Source organism: Haplochromis burtoni, unplaced genomic scaffold (genome assembly GCF_018398535.1).
Source record: "Haplochromis burtoni strain Fernald_Lab_line unplaced genomic scaffold, NCSU_Asbu1 Contig_53, whole genome shotgun sequence".
Taxonomy (NCBI): domain Eukaryota; kingdom Metazoa; phylum Chordata; class Actinopteri; order Cichliformes; family Cichlidae; genus Haplochromis; species Haplochromis burtoni.
Window position 1 is genome coordinate 777,688 of NW_024582414.1, and position 18,257 is coordinate 795,944.

The following is an 18,257-nucleotide window of genomic DNA, read 5'->3' on the forward strand; positions in this document are numbered from 1 at the left end:
TTTTGTCAAAAAAATAAGAATAAAAGTACAATATCTCTGTTTTGAAACATGCTTATATATATATATAGTCTAATCCTCTTCTCTAATGAGTCAGATTTATTTTTAAATAAGGCTGGTAATGTCCAATTTTAGAAATAATTTTTAAAATAGGAGGGAAAGAATGGCTGGAGGAATAATTCCACATTCACAGCATCTTTTTAGCTCCATGAAATGAGCACACACCCTGCAGCCATCAGGAAGGCTCAATAACCGGCATGAACTGAATGGACAGAGGAGACGTAGCACACTTAATGATGTCACGTAGTTTCTGGCTTCCTGAGGCAACTGGCTCTTTTATTCAGGGAAAGAGGCTCAGAGTTAAGAGGTTGCTGTAGTCATAGCAGGAGTGACAGAGGAAATGAGAGTTCATGAGGCCTTTGACAGCCAGCATAGAGAGAGCACAAAGAGGAAGAAGTGTTTCTCCTAATTAGAACTGAGACAGCAGCAATAATAACGTCTGACCACTGTTTTTGACTCATCACTCCAGAGGGGCATGCAAGGGCCAATGGTAGTGCCTTGCTTGCCCCTCTAGAGTGTTCTTGACTGATCTCTCTAGAGGGGCATGCAAGGTTCAATAGGCAAACTTTTGGTGCCTGTGCATTATATTAGACTCTGTCTTCTACCACCTACGGCAGTACAGCAGAAGTAGTAGCAGCAAACCTTCCAATTTATAATAAATTGGAGAAATTTATTCATTTGAGCTCCAGTAAACAGTTTTTTACTCTCCATCTCCAGTAAGCCTGTGGCTTAAAACTTAAGGTTGCATATTAGCAACACGTCTGAAAGCCTGACTGGTGGTTGAATTGCACTGACATTTAAACAGGAAGAGAAATACAGCTCTCAATCACCTACAGCTTCGTTTTAGTCTTCTTTTTTAACTTTTCACTTTCTGTGAGTTAGACAGTGTTAAAGTGCAGTGTTAAATTGGTTTAGGGATATTTGTGCGGTATACACAAATATAAGATGTGAGTCTGATGGTAAACACTGCCTCATTCTCTCTGTAATTCTGTGCTGTGATATCTGTCTCTGCTTCTCCTTCACTCAGTCTGACAGTGTTTGTCGTCTGTCCCTCGCAGCTGTTTTGCAGCCTTTGTTTCTTCACAAAGATGCAGAGCAGCCTTTGTACATGCTATCAGTCTGAGATCAAGTGTAAGGGCTCCTCCAGGCTGCAGGCAGATAGAGTTCACGATGAGGATGACACCAGATCCCAGAGGAATTTGCAGGTTGTGTCACCAAAGCACGTATGGCTAGATGTGTAGCATTGCGCCTTTTCAAATGGCTTCATGGAGACTTTCTCTCAAAGTCTCTTAGAATTGTGTGTCCTCTGGGCTTCTGCGAGATGCTGGTTGTTTGTGAGTGTTTTGAAAAGACTGCAACTCATGCTATGTATGGGAGCACTCAGAGTGCTTTAAAGACAGGGGGATGTGTTTTTAAAAAGAGCTTTTATACATGTCATATATGATGCACACAGATATTGGGACATGTTAGGAGCAGCTATTCAGATGCATGCCTTTATACAGAACAGAAGGGTTTTTTTAAACAGACTTTTCATTTAATCATTGTGACTTCATCTGTCCTTTAAAGGCAGTGCCTTGGAGCTTTCATACATAGATCTTGATTACGTAATTGTTCCATGAAGATTCTTTTCGAAAATGACAGTTTATGTCATCTAGCAGTGATGATATAAGCAACAATCTTACTTATGCTATCTTAACTGGTTATTCAGTTCTTAACTGCTTATTGATTCAGGGTTGTGGAGGCCGATCCCATGAGTGAGAGGCAGGGTGAGAAAGATTTTCTGATGCTGTTTTCTGACTTCCATTCTCAATGAATGAATGAATCGACAAGCTCTTTTTTATACTTGACATGACAAGAAAAACCCTTCTACAACTTGAGATGTACCTTTTAACAGCATTTTTTTTTTTGCTTTAAGTGATTTTATTTTCTCAGTGGATGATGGTAAATTTACACAACAGTCTTTAACTGTGTACTTCCTTAATACTTCCTTCAATCCACACTCGAGGCCCAGAAGCTGGAAATATTAAGACACTTTGTTTTGACACAAGTGTTGTAATTATTGTGGCTAAGAGACTCAATTATGAGAGCAGCATAAAGTTTACTACTTCATGTTCTCCCTATGCATGGATATTTCTTCTACGGGCATGCCGGCTTCCTCCCACAGCTCAAAGACATGCATGTTTGGAAAATTTATGTTTCTAAAATTTTTAGGTGTAAATGTGGGTGAGTGGTGGTTGTGTGTCTCTCTGTGTTAGCCATGTAACAGACTCGTAATCTGTCTAGGGTGTACACAACAATCTGTGATAGGTGAGACAGGCTCTATCATGATCCCGAATTCGACAAGCTGTTGTGAAAGTTTCGATCTTTTTGTGCTTTAATTATTAGTATTACTTAACATTGATTAATACTATGTCACACACATGAAATGTCAGTGGGTATTTTTCACAATTACTTTTATATTTTATAAACAAAAAAATATTACCGATTGCTGACTGCCTGATAAAATAATTAGCATATTAAGTTTTGCCCATGTCATCTCCCATCATGTGTGTGTCTTTGTATGCAGAGAATACGCCCACATAAATACCGTAAAGTCAATTAAATGCACTTTTCTTTCTGTCCTTTAACTCTTTGTTGTTTAAAATATTAAAGATATTCCTAAACCAAGAAAAAAAGCTTCTGAACCCTCCACATCACCTGGACATCATCTTTCCTCTGGATCTCATTTCTACATATAGGGTTGGCTAGTGGTGCCTGTTGTGCTGCCCAGAGGCCACAGTTCTTAAGTCCTTTTTTTGCTAACAGCTGTTCCCCGCCTGCACTCAGCTCTGCCCCAAAGAGAGAGCCTTCGCTTTTTTGTTTTTTTGTTTTTTTTTCTGAATGGCCTTGTTGTTCATTGTGCCCAGTGACTTCTGTTTACTCGCATACAAAGCCAAATCCCTGCCTAATCTGTCCTCCTCACTCCCTCTCGTGTGAGGTTTAGAAAAACGCTGCTGGACTCGACGAGGAGAGTTCACAAATAGCTGCTCTGGAGGGATGGGGGAGACATTATAGCGCTCCTACGCTGGAGCCCGGAAAGGCCGGCGGTGTGTGTGCGAGTGTGTTTTGTGAGGAACCAGACCCAACCCGCCATTCACAGCCCACTGATTTAACACGTTTCCAGGGCAACCACACCAGTTGGTCTGCTATGCCACATACCAGACAGACACATGTAGGAGAAATTATGGTATGTCTGTAGCCGGGCCTAATCCCAGCATAACAAGGAGAGCGCTGGTGCCGAGTTACAAACATCAGATGTCTCAAGTTTCTTTAGGTCACAGTCTGGAGCCTTAGGTAAAGAAACATAAATGCTTTATAGCTTAGTCCTTTCATTTTTAATGCTGAGCTGTCACTTGGGTTTTAGAAGATCTCAGTGTTTATCCATTCATTCATGAGGATGTCAACTCTAAGATCATTTCACTTTGCCAGCTAATTTAGTGTCATGTATTACTGTTAGGTTTCATAAAGAGAAAATGGTCCAGGAAAATGGTCCTCAACATGTTGTCTCCAGAGTGGGAGGTTAATTTTGCTTTTACGATACTGTGTTTAAGTCTTTACCGTGCTTTTGCAATTGTCAGTTTTGTGGAAATGATTTATTACAGCAGCAGAATATCATGAGAGACTCATCAGGCTCATGACTGTTGCAAATATGTTAGGATAATGTTATGTGGAGTGATGAGTATGCATAGCTCTGGGGTCCACAGGTGCACATATATAGTAGAAGTATAACTTGTGGTGGAATAAAACCTTTTTAAATCTTATTTTTGGTACAAAGTGACCTTTGTTGACTGATGACAATGATTCTGTACATGCAGTGTTTACGTCCTGGTGACCACTAAAGTAAAAGTTTATGAATAGCTTTGTGTTTTCTCAGATAGGGTTTTAGAAGTAACTACCTGGAGGTGTTGCCAAATTGCTCTAAAGAGGTGAAACTTGCATCTTAAAGTGTTTTTGACACAGTCCAGCTCAGGCAGACTGCCTGAACAGGCTTTTCTCCTTTTTCATTCCAGTCTATAAATGATCTAATTGTCTTATTACAGATGAAAAGTTAATAAGGGAGGAAATGCACATTTAGTCCCTTTATTCCACTAAGGGGTTTTGCAGTGACATCCCTCTTCCTCTGGTTTGACTGTCAATACATAGTGCTGGATTGAGCAGAGCTAAGACGCAGTAAGCAGAGGGCCACACACTGGACAGTTGAATTGAAGCATGAGACATAATAGTGACTTATATTGAATCCTTTAAATTTGGCTAAATGTGGTAAAATAGGATATTAGGCTAAGTCTTCATTAAAAAAAAAAAAGAACAAAAACCAAGAAGATTTACTCTTTCATTGTTAGTTTAAGGCACTTTTGTTTCATTATTTACTCCAAATGTTGTGTGTGCATCAATGAATGGGCTGAATGGAAGGATTTCTAACAGCGATACAAATATTTGGTGATTTAAAAACGAAATATTCGGATATACCAAACAGAATCAAATCAGATCCCTAACTTTTGATATGTGTAGTTATTTATTTAGTCATTTATTTACCCAGATCAGTTTCCCGTGTGTTGCCAAAAATGAAGGTACTCAGAGCTCTCTCTCTCTCGTGAACAAACTATGCAACATTAACACTCCTAAAATTATTGAAGGGTGTTTCTCTTCTTTGCTGTTTAAATTCTTATTTGCTGATGTAGATAGTTCTGCAAATAGCTGTGATCTGTCAATGATGCTGTCCTGATGATGAACTGGTCTAGAATTAGCTCCACTCTCTTTTTACTTGTGCAGCTAGCTCAAACTCTTAAGACCATGCAGACCTGCATCATTGACTTACTACCTATTTATATAATAATAATAATAATAATAATAATAATAATAAATATATATATATATATATATAGGCCCCTGCACGGTATGTACCACCGGCAGATAGAGGAGGTGGCTGATATCCAGAAATCCTACCAGTGGCTGGACAAAGCTGGACTGAAAGACAGCACAGAGGCACTAATCATGGCAGCACAAGAACAAGCTCTGAGTCACAAGATCCATAGAGGCTGGGGTCTATCACACCAGGCAAGACCCCAGGTGCAGGCTGTGTAAAGATGCCCCAGAGACAATCCAGCACATAACAGCAGGGTGCAAGATGCTAGCAGGAAAGGCATACATGGAACGCCATAACCAAGTGGCCGGCATAGTGTACAGGAACATCTGTGCCGAGTATAACCTGGAAGTCCCGAGGTCAAAATGGGAGATGCCCCCAAGGGTGGTGGAGAATGACCGAGCTAAGATCCTGTGGGACTTCCAGATACAGACGGACAAAATGGTGGTGGCTAACCAACCGGACATAGTGGTGGTAGACAAACAGAAGAAGACGGCCGTAGTGATCGATGTAGCGGTTCCGAATGACAGCAATATCAGGAAGAAGGAACACGAGAAGCTGGAGAAATACCAAGGGCTCAGAGAAGAGCTCGAGAGGATGTGGAGGGTGAAGGTAACGGTGGTCCCCGTGGTAATCGGAGCACTAGGTGCGGTGACTCCCAAGCTAGGCGAGTGGCTCCAGCAGATCCCGGGAATAACATCGGAGATCTCTGTCCAGAAGAGCGCAGTCCTGGGAACAGCTAAGATACTGCGCAGGACCCTCAAGCTCCCAGGCCTCTGGTAGAGGACCCGAGCTTGAAGGATAAACCGCCCGCAGGGGCGTGCTGGGTGTTTTTTAATGCATTGTCTTATACATGAATACATTAGTTCGTGTTCTAATATGTTTTACTACTACTTGTTACCAGTGGGAACAATTGAGATGGCCACCTCTGAATTGATATTTTAGACTTGTAGTTTCTGTAAGTTTGTTTGCATACTCTCTCTATTACAGTTAGATGGTAAAACCCACTGCTAAAGATTCATTAGCATAATGCTTTCTTTCATTGAGATTTAGGGGTTGTCGTGTTTTCCTCTTAGGATGCTGCAAGCTGGTTTGAGCCCTGGGGCTGTATTTTACCCATTTGTGGTATAGTGGCTAACCATAGCAAACTTTAAATAGATACTGCTGTTGACAACAGAGACTCAGTCTTCTGACTATAAAAGCTGAAACTACAAGCAATAAATGTGCTTTTGTGGTGTTCTGTAAATTCAAGCATTTGACGACTGGGCCTTATTAGCTCATGTTGGCTTTTGTTATCAAATTCTAGATTGATAAAGATAGACACAGAGACAGTTGGCTGACTTTTAAGGTGCTGTCTCCAACCATGTTTCAGAGAGTGCCAGTACTTTAGTGGTCATTCATTTCAGATTTATTTGTCTCGCCTACATTTCTCTCTTGGCTTTACTGGATAGCAGCCTCTACACACAAACATGCAATGTATGTTCAGAATAACTGGAAAAGGAGTGAAAGAAATAAACTATGGATACAGTGGATCCAAAATCACAATATAATAAAAAGTGCATAAAGATGCTAGTGTAAAGTAACTGAAAGTAGAGGGGAAAAGATAATATAGGGAACGTGTTAAGTTTAAGGTTTTCTGTTAGTCCAGCATTTCTTTGTTACATCAAGTCATCTTCCTGTGTCTTTAAAAAAGTGAGTGCTTATAGTGTTATTAGAAACATATACATTTTTGGTTTTTGGTCAGTTGTTAAATTGAGGCGCCCTTTTCTGGAGATAAAACAGACTGGTGTTTGTGACGTGTGAGTTTTCTGAGAAAGTACTTATGGCTGCCTTCCAGGACATTAGCTGAGTGCAGACGTAGAACTTGATCGATGAGGCTGTAAAAATGTCTATGTTGCTGTCAACTGTTTGACTCTCGAGCCATGCGTGTTTATTTGACCTACTTGTGTGTGTGTGTTTATGTTACCAGGTGGTGGGTCTCTACCGTCTGTGTGGTTCGGCAGCAGTAAAGAAGGAGCTGCGTGAGGCGTTTGAGAGAGACAGCCACGCTGTGGAGCTGTGCGAAAACACGTATCCAGACATAAACGTCATTACAGGTAAAATGATCACCAGGAAACAGAGAAGATGCCAACAAGGCATAAGATTACTAAACACACTTAGTTTAATTACAAGGGTGTTATTCAAACCTGACAAAGTTTCCAGAGAGCATTGGTGTGTTTTGGTCTGTTTATCTGTAAATTACCTTCTTACTTGTACTTAGCAGGATAGTTACAAAATGAGCAATGTATGCAGTTTCTAATTTAAAAAGAGACTGAACAGGATTTTTTTTGAAAACCAGTTCTTCAGTTTTCACTCACAAAACCCAAGTAAAAATCCACAAGTGACCATATTTGGAGAGGAATTTGAATTGCTAAGCTATGAGCTAATGCTCGCTTGCTTAGTTAGCAAGCATTTGTAGCATGAATATGTACATTACAAAGACAGTGCTACCTGCTAATAACCGCTAAATAAATGTTAGTCAAAAATGCAGTTTTACTCAACTTACATGAGTACATTTAGTCCCACAGCAATTATTTGATAGAAAATTACATCAAAAATGTTCCAGAAGGCAACAGATTACTTATAGTAGCTGAGGCAGCTATTAACTACACCTGCTGGTTCAATTCAAAACAGCCACACCCTTAATAACAATGGCAAAAATACCTTAATACAATTTAAACAGGCAAATTATAGACAAATTCACAACCCTGCATATGTATGGCAAAGCCAAAAATTCACGATAGAGATCAAAACATTTTTTTAACAGGACAATGAAAATGTTTATTTCTGCTGTAAAGTTGGGCAATTTAACATTTAATAATTTTCTGTCTGCCTCAAGTGGCCAATAAAGGAATCTCAGTTTTGGCACTACCACAATTTCTTACTTTTCCAATCCCTTGGAAGCTTAATAACTAAATAAAATGCCCACTTTTCTATAACAAGTTGCAGTTAATATTGAGTAAAATAAGGGTGGAGAAATGACTAAGGACTAAGAACAACTAACAATGAAGTTAACAGACAGCTGTTAACTGCTTCTTTAGCTGTCATTAAGTAAATACTAACCACAAACCTAAAACTGGCATCTATAATAGGCATCTCATTTAATCATTTGACATGTACACATGACTCCCAGTAAAACAAGAAAAATACAATTCATGAGAGTTTTTACTCATGGAACAAAACTAACAAAAACAAATGGGGTGTTAATGTAATGGAGTCCAGCTTCAGTATTGATCCACTGCAATAAATTTTCCTGAATGTAGCCATGGCGAATAGGTCAGCACCTGTGTATATCTTATAAGAATCTATGTGTGTGTGTATCAAATCCCTGCAACATAAAGATCAGTGTGAGAGGAAGGGCCACACACACACACACACACACACAAAGTCAAACAAATCAGATCATTGCACGCATTCGGACTGTTCTTTCAGTTTTTGTGCTTTGGACCTTGTAAATCACGTCAAATGTTGGGATTTTTATCTTGTCAAATTCAAAAAAGTCCCCCTGAAGCTGTTTGACTGTCCAACAAGCAGAACTGCAAACCTTACATTTATAATTTAAACGCCATTCAGATTCCTGTCAGCTGAATTTCTTTTCTGCTCTGTTGCTCCCTTGAAATGAAAAATGGAAACAGTGAGCACATCTCACAAAAAGAAACCCCAAAATCAGCTGTGGCATTGAATTGAGTATTACTTCTAAAAGTGTAGCAGATTTGGGGAGATGGGGAGGGGGCGGCAAAGTTGTCGAAAATGACTTGGTCATGATTTTTTTTTTCTTCCACAAAAGGAGGAAAGGACCATGGAAACCCCTGGGCATTTTAGGGGCTGCTGTTGGTTTTGGGGAGAGGCCCTGTATAGGCGTCGTCCTATCATGCCTGCTTTGATCCACATGCATTTGCATGGCAGGGCAAAGCACACAGTTAACAGTTGAGCGGGTTAGAAAAAAGGATTGTTGGTTTTTGCTCGCTGCCTAAATTTGCTCTGCCAGGCGGATTGCCATTGCAGATGGGTCTGAGTGAGTGGACGAGGACATAGAGAGAAAAAGAGCTGAAGATGAAGAGGTTTATGGTGTGTGCTTTAAAAAAAGCAGGGATTTCTGAGATATAGTGATAATAAGGTAAGAAAAAATAAAAGAAAGGATAAAAGGTACAGCAGATTAAAAAACACACAATAACAGGAGTTTTAAAAGCTGATTGTAGCATTGTTATATTACACACCCTGTTCGATTTCAATAGCCAACATACACAGAATAAAAAAACATATATTTTGCTCTAATTTTAATTCATAGTGGAAGCCTTAAACTAAGCTTGGAGTCTTTTGTTATGGAGTCAGACGAGAGGCTAATTAGCGAACAGCTAATGGAGCTAAGAGGGCTGGCGCGTCGCACAGCTAATTTAAAAATGGAGGTAGTGAAAGGGATTATCCAGGGGTCAGAGTTCAATCCTAAGCTTGCAAAACATGCTCCGCGCATGGCGCTCCATTGTTTCAAATCACAGTTCTTTGCTTCACAGTATGTTTCACAAAATGCTCACATTTCATTTCATTTAAAAACAGTGTACACTTTATTAGATACACCTTGCTGCTACTGTTAGTAGTAAAGATTCAACAAGGTGTCGAAAACATTCCTGATCCATATCGACACGATAGAGTCACACAGTTGCTGCACATCTGTGTTCTCATTCCACCACATCCCAAAGGTGCCCAAAGTGAGAGAAAGAAACTATCCCCTACCCCATCACACCACCACGACCCCGAACCACTAATACAATGCAGGACTGACAGACTGGTCCATGCTTTTGTGTTGTTTATGCCAAATCGTGGCCCTATGAAGCAAATGTTGTGGCAAAAATTGAGATTCATTGGAGCAGGCAACATTTTCCACTGTTCTGATATCTACTTTTACTGAGTCCATCTAAAGTGTCCTGTTCTTAGCTGACATGGGTAGCATCCTGTGTGGTCCTCTGCTGCTGTAGCCCATCTCTTCAAGGTTCAACGTGCCGTGCGTTCAGAGGTGACCTTGGTTGTAACCAGTGGTTATTTAAATTACTCATGCCTCCCTATCAGTCTGGAAGAAGTCTGGCTATCATCCTCTGGCCTCTGACATCAGCATCTATTTTCAGAACTGCTCCTCACTGGATATTTTCTGGACCGTTCTCTTTAAACTCTACAAAGGCCTCTGAGCACATCCTGATGAAATTCTTCTTCTTTCTTCTTGGTATCCCTTTTGTTGAAGAATGAAGGCTTCAATCAGTGGTTTGACATGATAATGGGGGGATCGGTACCCTCTATGGTAGGCCCATATGGTAGCTTTGCCTGAAGCCCCTGCGAGTGTGCGGTTGTGAGCACCTGAACATTTTTTGCCACACATGTGTTAAATTATGATTAAATCCATCTAATAGAAGATTTTGGTCTCAACGTGGAAACAAAGTCTTGAAAGTCACTTCTCCTCTACTAATGCAACTGGTGTGTCCTCTGCCCTTTTTCATTCGGAGCACTGGCATTGATTTTTAGTCTGTGGTCTTCAATTTCCCTTGCCTGAGTCGACTTTTCCATAGCCTGCTACTCTAAATTGCCCCCAACCCCCCCAGCACCCCCAACCCTTGCCAGTACTCCAGTGAAGACATGGAAAGTCATTAACAAGTGCCCCCTTTGTTGCCGAACAAACACAGATGGTATTTGGCTCACGCACGGGGGATTAGCTGAACCCTGGGTCGGCCGGGGAGGCAGGCAACCACTTGGTGAAGAGTTTTAGAACGGTGGGGCTGTCAGAATATTTCTTAAACTGCAGGGTGGGATTGAAAACTGGAAGCAGGCGTATTTGTGATGAATCCACGTGTACCGTGTGAGCGCGTGGTTCTAGAGTTAGAGCTGGAGTCTGCTCAGTTTTGGAAAAGTGAAAAAGTTGAAGCAGCAACTGTACATTTTGTGTTACTACATAAGGCAGTACACAAACACAAATCTCCTCTGGCCCCCCTAGTGGCGTGGGGGCGTGCGGGATAGCAGAGAAGGGGGCAGGACGGAGAACAAACCCCCTGTTTGTTCTCCAGGCGAGGCACTGACTGCAGCACTGACAAGAGGAGTGACCTTCCGCTTTGTTTGAACAAGAGGTCAAAGGTAGAGCCATGCCCCAGTGCATTGTGTCCCTTGTAGTGTTTGGTGGCATATTTGGGACACTGAAATAGTCTGAAGTGAGCAAGGAAAAAAAAAAATACTTGTATCAGATTACTTTGAGGTGCTTTCAGTTTTTGTTAATGTTTTTCTTTAAGTGTTTGTTTCTGCAGTCTTTATCAGCCAAACATGTAGGTGGAGGTGGGGAAAGTATATGTAGCGCAGTGCAGATAGTGCTGGTGCAGAGCCATACCAGTCCCCCCCACCCGACAGTTGAAATCTGAGTGAAAAAGACACGCAGCGTGCGCCTGCTGTCAGCTTGCTTGTTGTCAGCTTGCTTGCGACCACAGTTCTCATGCATACGTGCATATGTGCATATATGTGAGAGCCGTGTGTGTCTGTTTGCGTGAAAAAGGGCATCAACAGGGGCTAACAAACCGAAGTAAACAAAGCACCGAGTCAAAGCAGGCTAATGATTTACTTGAATGGCCCCATTCTCCTCACGTCAGACAAGCCCATGTGCACATGCACGTACACAGTTTTGGCCAGTTGGCTTTTGAACTGGAAAGAGCCTAAATGTGTGTGCTGCTTTCATGTGTTGCATATCAAGAAAAACACGAGTTGTTTCGCTTCATCGGGCAGCGCTAACGTGTAACAGTCCCGCTGTTGTCGGGTCTTCCTTGCAGTGCAGGGAAGGTCAGAGGGCTCTGCATGATTTTCTGTAATAATGGCAGCAAAAAGCAAGCCAGGCGGCGCCTCCCAGCACGTATTATTCGCAGATGCAGAAAAACACAAAACAAACAAATAAAAGCTTTATTTTAGCGAGATATGGATAAAAATATATTGCTAATTTTTGCTTCCAGACGGTCTGTTTTCGTGTGATCAAACAAGCTGATTGTGGTTATCTTTGTAAAATTTTCCATAACGATTGACGAAGGGGGGGGGAGGGGGGGAATCTTCACACAGCATTTCCGGTTAATCTGCTGCTGAAATCGGCATGCCTAGGGAAGCGTTAAAGAGAGTGAATGTGTCTTTTGTTTATATACCCTGATCAAATTCAGCTCATACCAGATTTTATACTGAACCTATGCTAGCTCACAGGCACAGGGAGGGCGTTTAATTGCAGGGCAGTTTTATGAGTCTTTAAGAGCATGCTTCCTCAGAGCGCTGTTAAAGTCTAACCCTGCTGAGTAGTATCTGTCAATGTTTTGATCTACCTGAGATTGGAGGGCTGAGATAGTAAGTTATTATCCTTGTTTGGGTATGAGCTGTTTGCCTACTAAGCATCTGCTGGCTGTCTCATACAGAGTGTTTCCGTATTTCTAATGCCAGGAAGTGTTGAACATTACATGTTCAGAGAAAATAGTTATGGCAAGGAACAAACTTAAAAAAATGTCTCAGTTTATGTTAAGCTGTCAGAATCATATTTACTGTTTTATTTTTATATTCTATATTTATTATTTTTCTATGAAGAGACACACTGTACAGAATCATAATTAAGTAATAATAATTCCTTAATGTATCATATTCAATATTTTCGGTCAAAGCTAAGTTGCTTCTAGACTTGGCTCTATGGGGCATGTTTGCCACAAATAATTGCTAACATGCTAAAACATACTTCCTATGCATTTATGTATAATGCTAACATGCTAAAATTGTGCCACATTGCACGACACTGTATATAAGAGATAGACATAGCCACAATCACCTGTTGTCGTGGTAGGTTTTTTTATCCCTCATCTGAAACTTTTGAGGAACCAAGGACACTGCACACCAACATGGTAGCAACTCGGCTCTTACAAAGAATACTCTGTTATCAGCAATTTTACTCTAATAAGACTTAAATCTATGGGCTGAGGCCACGACCTCATTAGGAAAGTGTTTACTGAGGTCGTAACCGAAATAAGCCCACTTTGGTTTGTTTTCCCAGCTTGAACATTGGAGTTTAGCATTCGGCTAAGTAAGGGATGGACCTGATTGAGAAGCTGAAGACAGGATTTATTTTACTTTAAATATGCTCAGGTTTTATTTAATATTAAAAACCTTCATTGTGAAAATACTTGAGTTAGAAATCAAGTTAGAAATAGTTTTCTCATAGACCTTTATAAGTTCTGACTTACTTGTTTCAGCCAGAGGAGTAGCCCCCTTGTGGCCATTAAAATGAAAGCAAGTTTATTAATACATTTTTTTGAATACATTGCATGGTGACATGTGGATAAAAAATAAAAGGAAGTCCCTAAAGTCAACAGTGACCATTAATGTCTTTATCAAAGTTTTGTTCAGTGGGGGGTCTGGATCCTGTCCCAGATGTTATAGGACAAGAGACAGGGTACACCCTGGACAGGTCTCCAGTAATGGAGACAGACAGGCAACCATTCTCTCTCACGTTCACAACCCTATGTATGTTTTTGGACTGTGGGAGAAAACCCACACAGACACAGAAACATGTAAACACAGAAAGGCCCCAGACTGGATTCAAACCCTGGACCTTCTTGCTGTAAGGCACCACTGCTAACCACCACACCAAAATCCAGATTCTTCTGAAATTTTTAAGAAGTGTGGATTATTCCTTTAAAACGGTCACAAATTTCACTATGGTAGCTCAGTCAGTCAGTTTTTTATTTCTGTGGTAACATACAGAGATCAAAGGAAGCAGTTATTGTCAGCTGTTGGACAGATTCTTTTTTTTGCGTTTTTGATCACTGATCGGTTTTATTTGTGATGCAAAACAGACAATTTAAAACAGATTAGTGTTGTGTTTATGTTGGTGCTGAGTGCCACTGTGCAGATACTAACCACAATGCTAATCATAGACTTTGTACTGTAACACACTAAACTGACTTTAGATCCTCCCTCCACTCTCTAATCCAATTTATTTCTATATAACTGCAGCAAAGGAAAATAGAAAATGCACGTGTGACAGCACCTGAAACTCTGGTGCTGTTAGCTAATACTGAAACATTAGTTTGTCCACATTATTCTGATGTTCTGACGATGCTGTTTAGAAATAGACTGAAAAGTGGTAATCCTAATGCTCCCTTAAAGAGCAGATTTAGGACTTAGTGGGATTATAAAGTGAGCATGTTAAGTTGGGCCCTCTGTTCTTCTTACTGGCCCTAAGGAAGCTCATTGGATTTACTATGAATCGTACTGTAGTATGCTGTAAATAGAAGACAAGAGGCAAAAAAAAAAACAAGGTGGACAAGAACAGCAGTGAAGTACGTGTTCCTTTTAATAGCACTTTAATCAGTTGTGTCACTGCTTTGGAAACAGGCTCGTGGTTGACATAGATACAGTGTCGTCTTATCTGTTGTTCTACCAAGAGCTGCTCCTCTTGCACGCTTTAGAGTCACGGCGTGTTCACTAATTGTGTCACACATGATTTTTCCTGGATTTATTGTCCTATAATCACGCACATACAGCCACATGTTCAATAATGTGAACAACAACCCCAAGCAGTCAAACTGAACTGTTGCCACAGGGAAATGTTCCTAATGGATAAAATGTCCAAGACATGAACGCAACAGAAAAATCACAATTATTAAAGTTACTTCAGAATTTAAATGTTCCACAAATACCAATGGGTAACACTAAATGTTAAAAGACAGACTTCCACATTGTTATACACTGAGACTACCAAACTTGGAGAGGTCTTGTGAGATCCTGTGACTGGATGTTCTGGTGCTCAGTGTTCTTAAGTGCTGACCAGAGGGCAGCAGATCAAAGAGGTTGTGGCCTAGGTGTGAAAGGTCTGAAATGATTTTTGCAGCTTTTCCAGCCCTTTTTTCCTGCTCTAGAAGAGTACAGGTCCTCGAGGGTCGATCAGGGAGCACCAGTAATCCTCTCAGCAGCCCGGACTATTCTTTGTAGTCGTCTCATTTCTGATTAAGTGGCTAAGCCATATAAAAAAGTTAACTGAAGGATGCAACACAGACCCAAATACAGCGCAGCAGAACTAGGACAACAGCTCTATTGGGAGGTTGAACTTCCTTAGGACTTTAAATACTGTGCTTCAAGTTATACGTCTATGGAACCTGAAGAACCTATCCGTGGTATTTGTCTGAAATTTGAAGTTTGACTTGCATTTCTGATACATCAAACGGAAGCTTGCACAACCTCCTATCTTTATGCAGGCTTGCTTCAATCTTGGATACGTTTGAGCCCAGCAGTGTCATCCACAAACACCAGGAGCTTAACACAGGAATAAGAAGAAGTGCATTTATTTGTCTAAATGTAGAAGAGGGGAACAAGACCTGTTGTGAAGGTGCTGGATGTGAATTTCTCTAGCTTAGCTAGCTACATCCTGTCTGTTAGAAGGTAAGAGATTCACTGACAGAGGGAGTTTGGAGGTGAGCCAGGAGAAGATGAAGCTATCCAGAAGCAGGAGCCTTGAAAAAGTCCTAAGTGGTCTCTCTTTTGGTCTTTTTGTCATGTCTTCCTCCACTGTCCCCCGACCAGTTGCAGCAACTGGCTGCCCCGCCCCGAGCTTCGTTCTGGTTTCTTCCTGTTAAAAGGGATATTTTCCTTACCACTGTGGCCAAGTGCTTCTCACCTGATTATTGTGGTTATCTCTCTATCATTGTAGGGTCTTTACCTTACAATATAAAGTGCCCGTTGTTTGTGATGTGGCACTACGTAAATAATATCAAATTTGAAAATTGAAAATTGGTTGAGGTGTTTCAGTCTGCACACACTTCCATCTTGACTGTATTTCCCACTTACATGTTTGCTGCTTGGCAAGTTAAAAAGAGTGCAGTAAGGGTTCAGCAATATGCTTGAACTGATTTCTTTGAACCCGATATGTGATGCTCAGCTGAATATGAGGTACGTGAAGAAAAAAGGTAATATATAAGGAAAATATGACCATGCGAAACAGACAGTTTCCACTGCTAATGCTAATTGTAGTAAGCCAACATAAAATAAAGAAAACAAGCAGCACCAAGCCCTTTCTGAGTTTGTCCCAAACAACAACCAAAGAAAAAAACAGTCACTCTCAGACACTACAAGAACTACGCCCGTGATATCAATGCAAATGCACCTCATACACTAAACAGAAGACAGCAGCATATGAGCAGACACTGACACACAGCCCACAAGCTGATAGGTTTTTGGCCTCAGCTGCATATAAGATTTTTGATAAACCTGAACGGAGCGAAGACGTTTCCCGATAAGCATGTTAGCACAAGAAGAGCAGGGATCACTGGCAATCGAAGTTGCCAACAACATGGGGAATAAGATCTCTTACTCTGACTTCAAAAACATGTTGGAACCCAACAGCTGATAAGTCACTGAAAAACAAGGTCGCAGAGCACCAGCAGATGTAGCTGTACGAATATAAGGGTGCACAGCGTGACGGGAACAGCAGGAAACGTTTGCAGCAGTTTGTCAATGAGCAGTGTGGACTTTAGTGTGTATTCAGTGTGTTGCACATCAGAGTCATTGTATTTGTAGCCTCTTTTGCAGACATTTAATCCTGGTTTATAGACAAATGAATGCTTTTGTTGCATTAAAATAAAGGATCAGGAATTTATCAGGCTAAATTATTATTATTAGCAGCAAAGATCTTTAAGAAAATAAAAGTATTTGTCTTGGGCGCCAGTATAGCTCACCTGTATTTATCTGGTTATCCTTCATCCTTTATTCCGTTTGCACTACTTGGGAAGATAACAAATATTGCTAATTGCACAATATACCCCCCCCTTCACCCTCCTGGTCTTCCTTGAAAGCTGATCCAGCTTCATGCACACAACAGAGCAGACACTCACCACAAAGATCTGTCACACGGCCAGGATCCCTTTTTTTTGTTTTAATTCCCGTCTTTGCCCCTCCTCCGTTCTCTTTATTTCTGCCTTTGATTAAAAGACATGCCAGTGATATTTCAGGGGCTTAGTGGAGACAGACAGCGTGGGTTTCATGTTTTCCCCCAGCTTTTGTCTGAACTTTGAGAGGCTGAAGTCACAGGTGCGAATGCGCCGTCACAGATGCCAGAGCAGACCCCACAACCCCCCGACGCTGCCGAGTCACACCCGACTCAATCTGGCCTCTCGGTAGACGCCACGGGATCACCCCGGAAAACAATGGGACCTGAATCTGCAGCCAAGAGAATGTGGCAGGTTGAGTGCTTTTAAACGAGGAGGAGAAGAAAAGCTTTTTATTTCTCGGTGACAGCGCCTCATTAAGAGATATCGTTAGCAATTTGTCAGGTATTAAAAGTCGCCTGCGTATTTAACATCTAGTGTAAGAACATGAAACGGGCTTGTTTGCGTGGATGTTAAACTCACTATCCTGATGCAGTTGAGTTTCTCATGCCCTGCTTTCGCTCTCTCGTCAGGAGTGCTGAAGGACTATCTACGTGAGCTGCCCTACCCTCTGATCAACAAGCAGCTATATGAGGCAGTGTTGGAGTCTATGGCTGCGAGGCCTCTGCGGATGGGAGCGTCTGGGTGTGAGAATGACCAGGCCGACTCTGAACACACCGTCAGCCTGCTGGAAAACCTGCCAGAGGTGGAGAGGGTAAGGACAATTTTTTAAAAAGTGCACATTCTTCTGCACAGGAGTTAAAGGACTGTCACAGAGGTGGCTTTGAAAGGGCATATTGTGGGTAGATAATCATGGTAATAATCATAATGCTACAGATTACCACTGTTCGGCTGATAATTGTGATGTCGTGCAGCCTTGCACCTCAAGCACTGTCATCGTATCCACAGTAGAATGACATAAAAGTGAAAACGAATAGTTGCTGAAACTCTGTATCCGTACGCTATTGGTCCAAGTGAACAGAGTCACCAGATTCATTGAAAGAAGCATGTCAATGCTTTGTGAGAATACAACTACTCTCTTAGTTTTAAAAGTGTAGCATTTGCAGTATTCTGCACTCGGCTCCTTTGCCAACACGCCTTATATTACTGATAATAATATTCCTTTTGGTTTTTTTATAAAACCTTCAGGTTTTTTTAAGATAAACTTACTGCTGCAGATGTGTCTTAAAGCAGTTTTTGGCTTTGCATCTCTACTGCTGCTGCTAGTGGTACAACTGCAACTACTAATCATAATAATAACATGTTTTATTTGTCTGGCTTTTGTGTATCTGTGTGTGTGTGTGTGTGTGTGTGTGTGTGTGTGTGTGTGTGTGTGTGTGTGTGTGTGTGTGTGT

At 41.2% G+C, this 18,257-nt stretch overlaps 1 protein-coding gene across 1 annotated transcript in view; it reads left to right on the forward strand.

The window, feature by feature from the left end:
- The window catches only part of syde2 (synapse defective 1, Rho GTPase, homolog 2 (C. elegans)), a 49,594-nt gene that overhangs the window by 23,216 nt on the left and 8,121 nt on the right, over window positions 1-18,257 (forward strand). Inside the window, exons 5-6 of the mRNA XM_005923932.3 lie at window positions 6,927-7,053; window positions 17,436-17,617. Of these exons, the coding sequence (XP_005923994.1) occupies window positions 6,927-7,053; window positions 17,436-17,617 (309 nt within the window). The remainder of the gene's footprint in view (window positions 1-6,926; window positions 7,054-17,435; window positions 17,618-18,257) is intronic.